Here is a 13,597-nt window from a genome sequence, read left to right on the forward strand (position 1 = left end):
TTCTTGAATATGCTGCTATTACAAAAACAGTAAAAAAAAACTTCACTTTAAATGCTAATCTACTTAAAGCACATAATAAAAATGAATTAAAGATGTTTAATAATGAAGAACAAAGGAATTAATACATAAAAACTGAAACTACCTTTACATTTATAATTGTACAGTTGGTAAATGAAACATCTTGCATTTCTGTATGAAGTTATGGAGGTCAAAGCAGCTCAGAGGTCTCTGATGCAGTTACAGATTTAACTCATATCACCCTCTAACACACATTTATCCCGTTCAATTTTATACATGAAGTCAGTTTGAGGGGAACGTCATAAGAAGAGTTATTTTCTGGCCTTCTTCTTCTTTCCTTTTTCAGCATCATCATGAGCTTTCCTCTTGGCAGCGAGCTTGTTGGCCTGTGAGAAGAGATTGATCGCAGTTAATAATAAACTCGACACTGGCCACACAAATACTTTTAAGGTTTGTAAAGTCAGTGGTTATCACTAAGCTTTTGTGTTTTATTACCAGCAGCTACATAGCACTGTGACACATACTTAGATAAAAGTTATTTGACAGTAAAATACACACAAACTTTTTTAAAGAAAAAAAAACAAGAATGTATTCTTTTTACACAGTTAAATCTTATCTACAGGATAAGATTCAGACTAAAAGCCAATAAAAACACACCTCTCGGATTTTTCTTTTCTTTCCAAACATGATCTTGTCATAGAGGTACTTTTCCTTTTTCTTCATCATCATGATGGCGAGACGTTTCTCCTCTGCCATCTCCTCCTCCTTCAAGCGTGCTGGATTGTCTGCCTTCACTTTTCCAGGCGTCACTTTAACCTGCAAAGACTGGGAGGAAAAGGAGGAGAGAGGAGTCAGAGATCCGAAGAGTTCACGACACGAACAAAAGATCAGAAACCTCTCACCTTCCCCTGGGATCTTTGTTCTTCCATCTGCTTGAGGTTCTCCTCCTCAGCCTCTTCCTCATCGTCATCATTGTCCTCTTCTTCCTCCTCATCCTCATCCTCCTCATCCTCCTCATCCTCATCATCATCATGCCACTGTTCTTGAGCTATAACAAAGAGGAGAAAAGAATCTTTGAAAACAGAACTGATCACAATCACAATAAACATCTTAAAGACAGAAATATTCCAACAACTCTTAAAACTAAAATTTTACACAAAAATCTAATTGTTTAATTGATTATGCACCTTTTAAAAACAGTTCATTTGCATCAAGTGGAAAAAGACCCTGAACTTTAAAGGCCCAAAGGCTTTTGTATTAGGCTAAGCACTTTCAGCTCGGGGTTCTTTGCATTTCCCCCCCGAGGTTTAAGGCACTGCGAAGATTAGACAAATTAAATCTGCGAGTTAGTCAGTTTTTAACAGTCATAAAGTCAGACTTCAGTCTTCAAAGCAAAACCAGGATGTGAATTTCAGCAGTGTTAAAGTAAACGTGTTGCTGCTAATTTCTTCAGACTTCTGCTGTGGAAAAGAGGAGCAGGAGGAAAACGTTCCCCTGAAGAGACTCTAGTTCCTGTAAAAGGTTTCTTCAGCTGAAATGCTGCTATGATTACCTGAATTATCATCCCCAGTGTAATCAAGAAGCAATAACTCACTCTTAACTAGATCTACACATAATTAAATTATTGTCTCTGTTAAAACTACAAAGTGCAACAGTTTGTAACTCATTCCTAGAAAACACAATGCCCAAGCCGCACCAGGTTTTTCTCCTCGCTGTAAGGCCATTATCTTCAGCTTCTCTGGGGGCACATAGTCCCCTTCCTTCTCCTCCACAAACGGAGACAGGTGAGGTGGCAGAGTCACTCCAAGGAAATAGTCCTCCACGGGCAGAAGTATTTTGGCATTAACACAATCATACACCCACTGGGGCTGGATGTAGTCCCTGAAACAAACAAAAAGATAAAAATAGATTATTAAAGCATCAAGTAAAGCAGAAAAGATTCAGATGTATTTTTGTTTATAGTAAGGAACTTTTCAGTTTCTTTCATAAAAACATCAGTAAGATTTGAATGTATGTCAACTATAAAACAAACAATCATGAGGGAACAAGCACATGATTGTTAAGAATAAGGTAATATACCAGAAACACAATCAGACATCCTGTATTCAGGATGTTTCACATGAAAAGCCGGGTCACTGATGCTTGGAACACGAACAAAATATCAGAAATGATTAAAAACGGCAGCTTTTCTTCACCTGTTTATGTACTGTTTGTCAACGTTGGGTCTGTCAACAATTTGATGTGTGATGGTCTCGTCTGTCATGTCATACGTGCTCCCAATGCAAACAGACTTGTCCCAGGACACCCGACCGCCAAAACACCTGGAAAAAGAAGAGCCTGGGAATCAGTCGAGCATAATTACCAATCAGCATGAAACTTGTAGTTGCATGTATCAGCATGCATGTTATCAACTTGAAAAAATGTGTTTTCAGCTGAGGACACTATCTGCACCACATGACAGGAGCTGAATCACCGCAGATAAAACTCTGAATGTTTGCAGAGTTAGCTTTTTTTTTTTTCTCTTGATCTAAAACAAGAGTCCCATAATACGCCCGTCAGTACATACAATCCAGAGAACAAAGAGGTTGATGTTTCTATGTTAGTCAGATGTGAAGCTGGAACATGGACATGGTTTAAACAAAGAGGTGACCCGTGACCTTTCACCTTTACACATTACATTGTGTTGAAGATAAGTATGTTGTTATCAGATTTTCATTGCCAAAGGTCTGAGAAAACGACCGGGGGGGTTACCTCAGGCATGACACCAAAAGATTTAGTAGGCAGCCTTTTTAAAGATAAATTAGCTTAAATGTCCTGCGACTCCGACGGCGGCATTTCCTCCTCACCTGATGGTGAAGGCCAGCGACTCTCTGGGCACTTCTCTGTTGAGGAAGAACTTGAGACCTTCAAATAACTTCTTCTGGGTTTCCAGCTGTTTCTGTTCCTTCTCTATCGCTTCCATCTGCTCCATGTCCTCCTGAAAAGCATAAATTATGACCCCGTTAACATGTGGACCATCTGTAATCAAACAGATTAACAAACAGAAATCTCAAACTTTCACATTTATTTCTACAATGTAATAAAGTCTTTCTACAGTGTGCTCATTTTACTTATTGCAAAAGAGAGACTTTTTTTTCAAAAAGATCCTTTCAATTCTTTAAATGTTATATACATTGCCTAATTATTTTTTCTCTGTATATATTTTATCATTTCTTTCCACACTAGTCTTATATAAAAGCTGACATACCCATGCCAGGCCACCAGAGGGCGAGAATGTCCACATTAACAATATATCAAACCACAGAGAAAGAACATGTTTAGCTTGGCTAAAATAGAAGCACTTTAGGCTAAAAGTTCTTCCAAAACCTGAGTTTTTCTTTGATACCATTTATGATTTCCTTTCAGTAATTAACCAGTTCAGCACTCAGAGTTTAATGGCATCAGGATCAGAATAAAGTCAGACAGGTGTTGAAAAACAAGGACAGCTTCTCTAATGTTTGGGTTTCTGTAGCACTAAGTGGTGGTGGGCTTCTGAAAAGCTTCGAAACTTGTGTCCACACAGAGGCACCATGAACAGGGTTTTCAAAAATCTCCCAAATTCTTCCCAAACACTCAGTTTGAGTCCGGAGAAGTGCAAGTACATCCGTTCAAAAAACAAAACAAAAAAACAAACAGAGGAGTGTAGACATGGCCTTAATCATTAATTAAAATGTGCAAAGAGATATCCTTTAGGGGTGAGTTTAGAAAATAATTGCTCACTTTATATTTGGATTAGGATGCCTGATACAGGATGTAAAAATGTCAGGATATTTTATGATCACAAATCACAGAAAACAAACCCTTAAAAACACTAAGATAACAAAACATCCTAATACACTTACTTTGTTTTCATGAATTCAAATAGTTACAAACTAATAAAGTCCATTTGATTAAGTTTGTAGACAACCTGTTCACTGTGCTGTAATGTTCCCTGGATGGAGGAGGGATGAGTCCAGGTGTGTGAGAACACAAAGCTGGGTTGTTGAATTACATTACATGACTTCCTACCTGCAGGTTCATGGAAAGTCCCTGCGGGTAAACGAGGCCCGTTTCTCGATAACCTCACACGAGTTGGGTAAAACAAGCATCTCAGGTGAGAACACCTAGCAACCTAACATAAAGCTGTAAATCCCAGATCACATACAGAACCGCCAAAAGGTTTCACACCTCTCCAAAAAAAAAAAAAAAAAAGTTATCTTTCACCTCTGCTCAGACTAATTAGTTCATTGTGGGTTGTTTTGATACCGGATTGATTTTGTTACTCTTCTCACCCCTTCAGCAGGAAACTCATCGAGCTTGGCCTCCTCTTCCTCGTCTGTGGAAACCACGCGCGCCAGACTGGAGCTCAGAGCTGACAGTTTCTGCATGGACAAAAAGTCGGGGTAAATAAATAATAAACAATCATAACTGAAAATTCATTTTAACTTTCGAGCTCAATGAACAAAAGATCTTTACAGTTTTACTGAGAAAACACAATAAGTCAGTAATAGAATTAAATTTCATGAACATGTTTTCATAACTAATTTTAAAGTTCTGGATGTAAAACTGAACATCTCCTGGCAGAGAGGCTATAAAATCCTCTATCTTCTGTTGTACAAACAGAAAATTAGACAAACATACATACTGTGCTTACATACAAACAAACTGATGTAATAACTTTTAATTACTAAGGGCATAATGAACTGTTTTCCATCCACACTGTTGTAAAACAAAAATATTAAATATAAATAATGGATGAGTTAAAACTATCTGTATGCTGCTGACTTCATATCCGTCTTCTTTGTGCTCTGTTGATTTAATTATTTAAAAAAAAGAAAAACAACTAAAGTTTATTAGTGTTAGGGGGTGTTAACTTTGCTAACTTTATTAAAAACTTTAATTTTGTTATTGTTTGATGCAAGAAGTTTAAAGGCTTAATAAAATAACTTATACATATATGTTAACTTCATTTGAATAGATGATGGAAACCATAACTAAACTAATGACCTTACACAAATATTGCTTTGTTTACTTTGACTTTATTGAATAATGTGCAGATTACTGTCTGTACCTTCCTGTACAGACAGAAGCAGCAGGGAAACAGATTATATGTTAACTTGTCTTTGCAGTTTATCCAAGTACTTCCACACCAAAGCCGTTCTTAACGTCTGTCTGACGTAAAACCCTTAACACTTCTTTCAGACTGGTAAAAGATGGCCGAGTTACCTCTAAGTAGCTCTCTGAATTCATGGCATAATCATCCTCGTGCTCCTCCTTGAGCTCAGATTCTGCTTTACTGTCCAGCTGTGAAAAGAGAAACAATATGTGCAGAGTAAACACTTGCTAGAAGGTGACTTTATATGGAGAAATGTCTAATGGAAGCAAAGAAAAAGAGTCTTGTAAGAGCCTCAGATACCTTTGGAGGGTAGACCAAGTTCAGAGAATGGTAGAGTCTGAAGTTGACAAACCCCAGGAGGGTGGTGTACAACTCTGTGAAAGTTGCCATGACTCTGTAGTCGACATCTGTCGGGTGCTGAAAAAGCAAAAAACTTTAGCTTTTGCAACATTTAGGGAGTAGAAAAGGAGACATTCAATTGGTTTATTAAATTTCATTCAAAAGCAATAAAATCTATATTTTACAGTCATCACTTCACTGTTTAGGCAGATGGTAAAGAACGACCTGTTTCAGCTGAAAATAAGTGTGGAGTTTGTAAGTTCTCTGCTTTCCTGTCACAGATCAAAAACACACATTAGGTTAACTGGAGATTGGAGTTTTTCTGTCATTAGGTGGATAAAACAAAAAGTCCCACTACTGATGATTCCTATTGGTAAAAAGTGATTTGGAAAATAGCTCAATTCAAATATGACGTGTTGTAAATAAACAATTTGAGCATGAACAGAGCTTGGGGCAGCTACAGAACTGCTTGTATTTCTAGTTTATGATTTGGGTCCCTATGCTGACTGAGGCAACCTTCAGTTTAATCCCACAGTGATAACGTGACTGTGTATTAGAATAATCCCTGTTGACTGCGACCATCAATCTGCACTTACATCATGGGAGAACTGATACGGCACCAGCCATGTAATGAGCTGTCCCATCACCTCTGCTTGATAATATATTCCCTTGATGGAGAGGAAAACCTGTCAGAAAAAGACAAAGTGTTTGGTATATTACAGAACAACGTCCAATAAATACAAAGTCATACTGTATCCATGTTACAAATGCTTTTTTTGAACATTAAAGTCATTGAAAAAAAACAAAAAAGCAACTCACTTTTCGAAGAGCACGAGATGCAACCACATAGTTCATCCACTCCACAGTCAGGCGTCTGCACAGCTGAATTGTTTGCACATGGCACTTTCCTGTTCTGGCGAACGTGGAGAAGAGGAAGCACATGCAGAGGGCGTCATCGATGTCACGGAGGGCATCGATGAAGGTGGGGTACCTGCCACAAAAAGGAAACAGTAAAGAGACAAAACAAGACGTCAAGTTTAAGAAGTGGGTATTCATACAACATCTCAAACTATGTCTGTTGCTGAAAGGGTTTCTATGGTGAAACTGATATAAATATACATTTAGAGAATAGACTACAGTCAATTCTCGTATAGAAAAAGTGATAAAACTCAGTCAAAGTAGGTCAGGTTGTATCCCAGTAAATGTTACAACTCTGCCATCTGTTGACAAAACCTGGTACCTGCATTATACTTTCACTAAAAGAAATGTAGATTATAGCAATTTTAGGTTTGATATAATTAAAACCCAGCTGGTAGTCTATCAGTTACACAAACAGTTCTCTGATTCAAGATATATCTGTGTTTAAAGCTGGGTAATCACAAAAAGAGTACTGATGGGTGGAGGCAGGACAACACGTTTCTGTTGCATATAACATGCAGTGGTAGTGTTTTCATTTTAGGGTGGCTCAGTTTAATATAAAATTATTTTTTAATGTCCTACTTTTAAAAAAAAGATTGACATGCTTATTTTCTATTGTTGGAAGATGCCCATTTGTTCAGATCAATACAATCAGCTTTCAGTTTACATAAAAAAAGTGTAAAAATTCAACATGTTTAGCTCTGCTCTTATGTCACGTGTACAGAAAAATGTGTCACCTTTCTTTGACGATATGATCCAATTTATATGTCGGCTTGTTGTCTTTCAGTCTTTCCACATCAGACCACTCTGTTTTTCCATAAGCCCTCTTTAGTTTCCGTACAAAAATCTGTGGAACAAAAAATTTTGACAATAGCATGTTTTTTTTTTTAAACTCGAAAATCTATTGAACAAAATCCAAACTAAAAGATATTGCAAATTTCAGAACCATATTATGTAAAAAAAAAATCTATTTGCAGTGACGAAAAGTAAGAAAATCTGATATTGTTTACGGGAAGAAACAAAATATTCAGTTTGTTAAATGCTGACTAAATTTAGGCATGCTTAAAAACTGGTGTCATTTAAAATACCTTGTACTCTCTGAACTTGCTCACGATGGGCTCATGCAGCAGAAAGCGGATGTCTTTGAGCAGATAGAAGGTCCTTGGGGCCGTGGAGCCTTTGTTCACCTTCTTCTTGTGTTTTGGCTCGTGAGGATAAATGCCTTTAAGGATGCACAGCCGCCTACATTTCAGAAAGCAACAAAGAAAAAGTTGTTAGACAGTTAAAGGTGGAAATATAAAATATCAAACGCAAATAAAAGTTTAACACAGTCACACAGTTGAAAGCAATAAAAGAATAAAATTTGATCATATATGACAACCTGCAGTGGTGAGCAACATAAACAGAACACCTATCATTCAAGTAGCATAACACAAAGTGCTTTACACAAGATAAAAAACAAACAAAATAAGAAAGAAACAAAATCATTTCAAACAATAAGTTGTAGGACTGAACACTGCGAACTAACCTGTATGAATGAATGAAAGGAGAAAACACAATTTCATTAAGGAGGTAATAAAATACAAAAACTATAGAAACATATATTTTAAAATCTTAAAATTAGTTTAAAAAAGACAAAAATAATGAAATTGTTACCTAAAGTCTGGGAGGCTGAGCATCAACTTCTTGCGGGCTCTGTTTCTGGTGATGTAGTTGGTGGCAGAGCCCCTCTCAAACTGTAGAGCAAGAAATATACCTTCATGTAAACTCACACCGCCAGTATTATTCGTATAAAAGATCACAAAATGTTACAAACTCATATCTGCATCCAGCGAACTCTACCAAAAAGCCAACTTTAGCAGCTAGCTAACTGTTAGTTACTTACTGTCCTGAAAGCGGAGGAGTTAAATGTTTCAGTCCGACATAAAAAGCTCGTCAACTCTTACCTTTTTCTTCGGAAGACCCCCCATTTAAAATTGACTTATAATCCTCCAACACACTTTTAAAAAATCTCTTAAAATTGTCCAGCTATCAACTGAACACAGCCACCGATGCTGCACGTGTTGTTTGACATGCGCAGGAGAAAAAAAACGAGCAGTAATCAGGACCCCGGGGCTGACCGTTTGTCCGCCTGAACAAAATTCCGTTTTGTTGATTTATTTATTTTTTTGTTCTACATTTATTCATTATATAGTACACAGAATCAGGTAAAACAAAACGACAAAACGGAAAAACAACAATTAGGTTTCTTATTGTGTGAAAAAAAGATAATTTCCTTATTATACAGTATGTCTTATTATTATTATTATTATTATTATTATTATTATTATTATTATTATTATTATTATTATTATTATTATTATTACAAAGAAAAATATAACAGACTGTTATTAAAGATTAAAAAAAGAAATTATAAACACAAAGACATTTAAAAGATCCAGCAAAGCATTAGACACATTTCCATCAAGGACAATTAATATGAACTAAGTTTGCAATTTTAGACTTGTGTGAAAACAATATTCTCCTTGCTAATTGTTTTTACTGCATGTTTTTCATTTTTCAAGGTGGTTGACAGAAAAGCACAAATTATTGTCCTTCGTAGACAAACTCAGTCAGCTATCACAGCATTTTTAAAATATCAAAACAGACAATATGTTGACCCAACACTCAGGACAGAGCAGAGGGACTGCGTGCTTGACCTTTGATTTATTTATTTATTTTATGAGTGAAAAGATAAAAAAAGTTAGAAACACTCATAAAAACCTGTTTCTGCCTTTATTCTAAAACCAAATCCTGCACAAGATTGTGAGCACTTCATTTAGAGTCTTTTATGGATCTGTCATAAACACCACAACATCCTCAGTCCATCTGTGTCTGAACCCCACCCCCTCTCCCTCTCCTCTCACTCCCTGATGACGATGACCAGAGGAGTGTCAGAGAGTGAGAAAGAGGAATAATGTAGAGTGCTGGAGGTAGAGAGGCATACAGGGAAAAACACAAACACTCTCAAGCTAATCTCTGGAAATGAGTGAAGCATTTTATACCGTCATCATGGGGCTACGTGACTTTCTGAAGGAGTACTTTGATGGCTTCTGGGACTCTTATGAGACTCCTAAGATGATGGTGGTTAAGAATAAAACTCTTGGAGTCATTTACAGAGCTGTTCAGTTTCTTGTGATCACCTATTTTACCTGGTAAGTTATGAGCATGTTTACATATTTGCATGACCAGATACAAAACAAAAACATACAAGGATTTGCAATTATTTTACGACTAGATAGTCCATTAAATTAAAGCAGCAGTCATGTAAAAATCATACTGTTTGGCTAATAATATTTAATTTCAAGCACAAGTAGTTTATCAAAATAAAAAGTTACTTCAGCTTTATTTATTTCCACTTATAGATAGGCTCCATTTTTCAAAATTTCAAATAGTGATAAAAATTGAACAGATTGATGAGTTTTTGAAGAGCCTTTAAGAGTTCAGAGCAGAAGCCATTTCTTGGATTCGGTGCCTCAGTTTGAATGGCGTCATCTTGTTTTCGTAGCTGCAGTTCAGTTGGATAACCGGATCCTGAGCAACATGATGCCTCCAATAAAACCTCCCATCATGGCAGAAAATGTGATATTGCCTCTGTCTGCTCTATCATCAGGTATGTTTTCATAAGCCAGAAAGCGTACCAGGAGAGTGAGACCCATCCAGAAAGTTCTGTTTACACCTGTATGAAAGGCTCGGCTGTTCACGGGGATGACATCCTGGACACTGTGGAATACGCTCGACCCTCAGAGGTGAGGTGGGAACATGTGCCGCAGGGCGTACACTCTGTTAAAAATAATAATTACTGGATTTCTGACCGTTTCTGTACAGGGTGTTGATGTGATCAGCACATTACTGAGGAGAGAATTTACTTACAACCAAAAACAAGGCACCTGCGCTGAGGTAAGAGGTCAACTGAGCGTGAATATATTAAAGTGCATCTTCCTCAGACTTTTACCTTTTTGTTGTTGTTTCGTTTTCAGCATTTTGAAGTTGCAAATGCAAACTGTACATCAGACTCCGACTGTGTTCAAGGGGAGGCTGATTTAGAAGGAAATGGTATTATCAGGACTTCTCACGGCCCTTTTCTTTTGATTTCTTTGTGTTTGCCACAACAGTTTTTATTCTAATTTAATCACCCTCTTACAGGCAGAAGGACTGGCAGATGCGTTCAGTACTACAACCACACTTTCAAAACTTGCGAGATCCAAACCTGGTGTCCTATTGAAGACTTTGCCGTAGTGCGGTAAGTCAGGTCACGTTCTTCAACAGTTTGAGTGGTAAAAATGAAGCTGGGTTTCTATAGATCATCCAGTAATTCAACAAGGGCCTCAACAAACATCTAAACAAGGAATACACAACTCAGATATAGAAGTCAGAATAAAACTATCTTGAAATGGATTTGATAAATAATAAGAAAGACAAACAAACCTACAAGCAGTATGGTTAAAATCAAGCAGATGTTATATAGTAACTTCCCAGAAAGGTTATTCTAACTGTGAGCTTAATTAACAGAAAACATAATCCCTTGATTTAATAAATAGACATGAATGCCTGTTGTTTGGTTTTAAAAGGGAAGCAAGAAAAAACATCCACGGCAAGCAATCATCAGGCAAGAAAGATCTCAGCCGGCCTGCTTCAAATCCAGAACCTCTCTGATGTGAATTGTTCTGCCCTGGATAAAGATGTTTTTTTTTTGTTGCCTTTAACAGAGAACCACCATTAGTAGAGGCCATCAACTTCACAGTGTTCATCAGGAACTCCATCCACTTCCCCAAATTTAAAGTGCTGAGGTAAAGCATCTTCAAACCCACACACAAAACACACCTCGGCGCTCCTGGTCGTTTGTGTTGACAGCCATGTTTTTATTTTTTTGCAGGGTAAATGCGAAATATGCCTCAAAAGGCCACAAAAAGCATAAATACCTTAAAAAGTGTCATTATCACGAGGAGACAGATCCCTACTGTCCGAACTTCCGCCTGGGTTACATCGCAAATCAAGCCCGGGAGAATTTCAGTGAGCTCTGCAGGACCGTGAGTTTGAGCCCAGAATGTTTCCCTGGTTGGACTCATCAAGACTACTTCCAATATAATCATATTTGAAGATTATAGTAAATGAAAACCGAAATGATGACTGAAATGTCTGAGTAACAGTATTGTGCTGCTGCTGTGATATAAAACTCTCCGACAGAAGGATGAAATACTGTAATAAATGCATCAGTGCTTCAGATGTTTGTAATTCTATTTGCACTCAGGGAGGAGTGATCGGCGTTTTCATCAACTGGGACTGTAACCTCGATCTGGATCCTTCTCACTGTAAACCAACATATTCATTTCGTCGCCTTGACCTCCGAAAGGATCTGGGTAACACTGGTTACTACTACAGGTCAGCACCAAGACTCTGCAGGTTCTTGACTATAATCTTCACCTTGTCAGAGGATGAGTTGGGTTGTTTCAACATCTGTTTTTCATGTCCAGGTTTGCCAAATCTTACAGCAACAATGGCGTAGAGTCTCGGACACTCATCAAAGCTTTTGGCATCCGTCTAGATGTCATCGTTCACGGACAGGTGAAGGGCTTTTGTTCTTTGTTCTTTTTACGACTGTTCATTTCCTGCTTGCTCGGTGGATTTAATCCTGCATGTGTCATTTCTGCGCAGGCTGGAAAGTTTAGTCCCGTTCCAACCATCATCAGCCTGGTGACAGCTATGACCTCTGTAGGGATTGTAAGTAATAACTCCTTACACTTTCTGTTGCAACTCTTTGAAATTCAGCCTCTAAGACGACTAACGGTTCTTTCTTTTTCCATTCAATTTTTATCTTCTTTAGTGTACTATTATCTGTGACTGGATCATGCTCACATTTATTGACAGGAATGAAGTCTACAGTGAGAGAAAGTTTGATGAAGTGAGTGAAATTTAACAGATTATTGATGATTTGATGCTTAAAACTTAAGAGCTAAGAAACAAGCCACTTTATTTTTTGACAGTTATTCTCCATCAAGTTAAAAGAAACACTATGCATTTGTTTCACTTTGCAGAAAATCCACTCTTTCTGCTCAGATGGCCTAGTAGTTGCTAGCAAAAGCCTCTCTGCGGTGTTAAGGTGTATTTTGAGCCATGTTGTTTGTAGCAGGAACATCAGTGAAGTGTGACTGCTTTCTGCAGGTGATCAAGGAGCCCACAGAAACCATCCGAACAGAGCTCAGCTACATCAGCAGCTACGGCTCGAACCACTCAGACCTGTCGGACGGCGTCCCGCTCTGATGCTCCAAGAGTCCATCTGACTGACAGCAGCAACATCAGCGTCCCAGAGGATGGAGCCACAGCACCGTGCTGTCGTTGGTGGGAGCAAAGCGTATGAGAACCACATCTCCATGACAAAAAAAAAAAAAAAAAAGAGAAACCCTTCTGAAAGATAAACTCCTGAAGTTCTCAGTGAAACAGCAGGTTTAATTCACAGATTATTTCAAGCTTTGTTGGACTTTCATCTGTTGGTGAACAGAATCCGACCTGTAGATTACAGTATACTCACATGTAGACAATGTTAGCTTTCTCAAGTTAAAAAAGATCAAATTTCAGAGCAGAAAACTGGGAAACTGTTTTACGAATCAATACAAACTGTGCTCTTATACCGCAAACATTCTGTCCAATAATAAACATTTCCTGTTTTTACATTCTTCTGTAGGCCTTTTTTTTTTTTTACAGGTAAACTACTTTTGTTTACCTTGTTCTATTTTAACCACTCATTTATTATATTCAGCTTCTTTTTTTGTGTGATTTTTATACCTTACTACTTAATTCCTTTAAAACATCTGAACTCTAGTTCAGTATACTTGTTCCTCTATTTTTATCTTCTTATTCTCTGCTTAGTTTTTAGCTTCTTTATTACTAATTTTAGCTTTTATCTGGTTTTGTTGGCTTTAGCTTTTGGCTAGTTTTGCTCATTTTAGCTTTAGCCAAGGTTTTGCTGGTATTAGCTTATAGCTGCAGTTTGTACTGATTTTAACATTTAGCTACTGCTCAGCTGGTTTTAGCTCCTAATCTGCTAATTTTATTTTTTAGCTTCTATTTTTCTGGTTTTAGCTTTTACTGCTCTGCTCAGTTTAGCTTGTGTTCTGGTTATTTGAGCCTTTTTAAATGTCTTAACAACTG

At 37.4% G+C, this 13,597-nt stretch overlaps 2 protein-coding genes across 2 annotated transcripts; one reads left to right on the forward strand and one right to left on the reverse strand.

The window, feature by feature from the left end:
- Positions 1–81: 81 nt before the first annotated feature.
- pes (pescadillo) lies at positions 82–8,505 on the reverse strand. The gene is made up of 15 exons (XM_017413627.3): positions 8,356–8,505; positions 8,066–8,145; positions 7,498–7,651; positions 7,147–7,256; positions 6,311–6,482; positions 6,088–6,177; positions 5,453–5,569; positions 5,263–5,340; positions 4,329–4,418; positions 2,865–2,995; positions 2,214–2,339; positions 1,715–1,899; positions 921–1,066; positions 676–843; positions 82–404 (listed from the first exon to the last, which is right to left on the reverse strand). Exons 1-15 carry the CDS (start codon positions 8,377–8,379, stop codon positions 330–332), a joined length of 1,746 nt encoding a protein of 581 aa, XP_017269116.1. The 5' UTR covers positions 8,380–8,505; the 3' UTR covers positions 82–329.
- An 866-nt stretch (positions 8,506–9,371) lies between these two features.
- On the forward strand, positions 9,372–13,119 carry p2rx2 (purinergic receptor P2X, ligand-gated ion channel, 2). The gene is made up of 12 exons (XM_017413736.3): positions 9,372–9,603; positions 10,062–10,197; positions 10,277–10,348; positions 10,429–10,504; positions 10,595–10,691; positions 11,158–11,238; positions 11,325–11,478; positions 11,700–11,830; positions 11,923–12,013; positions 12,104–12,169; positions 12,273–12,350; positions 12,611–13,119. The coding sequence occupies exons 1-12, from the start codon at positions 9,434–9,436 to the stop codon at positions 12,707–12,709; spliced, it is 1,251 nt and encodes a 416-aa protein (XP_017269225.1). The 5' UTR covers positions 9,372–9,433; the 3' UTR covers positions 12,710–13,119.
- The last annotated feature ends 478 nt before the right edge of the window (positions 13,120–13,597 follow it).

Source organism: Kryptolebias marmoratus, linkage group LG1, assembly GCF_001649575.2.
Source record: "Kryptolebias marmoratus isolate JLee-2015 linkage group LG1, ASM164957v2, whole genome shotgun sequence".
Classification (NCBI taxonomy): Eukaryota; Metazoa; Chordata; class Actinopteri; order Cyprinodontiformes; family Rivulidae; genus Kryptolebias; species Kryptolebias marmoratus.

Coding starts and splice junctions, on each gene's coding strand:
- pes (XM_017413627.3), bottom strand. CDS start 8,379: ATGGGGGGTCTTCCGAAGAAAAAG. Junction 7,652..8,065: donor CTCAGCCTCCCAGACTTTAG/GTAACAATTTCA, acceptor TCTGAAATGTAG/GCGGCTGTGCATCCTTAAAG. Junction 5,341..5,452: donor ACTTGGTCTACCCTCCAAAG/GTATCTGAGGCT, acceptor CTCTTTTCACAG/CTGGACAGTAAAGCAGAATC.
- p2rx2 (XM_017413736.3), top strand. CDS start 9,434: ATGAGTGAAGCATTTTATACCGTCATCATGGGGCTACGTGACTTTCTG. Junction 11,479..11,699: donor TCAGTGAGCTCTGCAGGACC/GTGAGTTTGAGC, acceptor ATTTGCACTCAG/GGAGGAGTGATCGGCGTTTT. Junction 11,831..11,922: donor AACACTGGTTACTACTACAG/GTCAGCACCAAG, acceptor TTTCATGTCCAG/GTTTGCCAAATCTTACAGCA.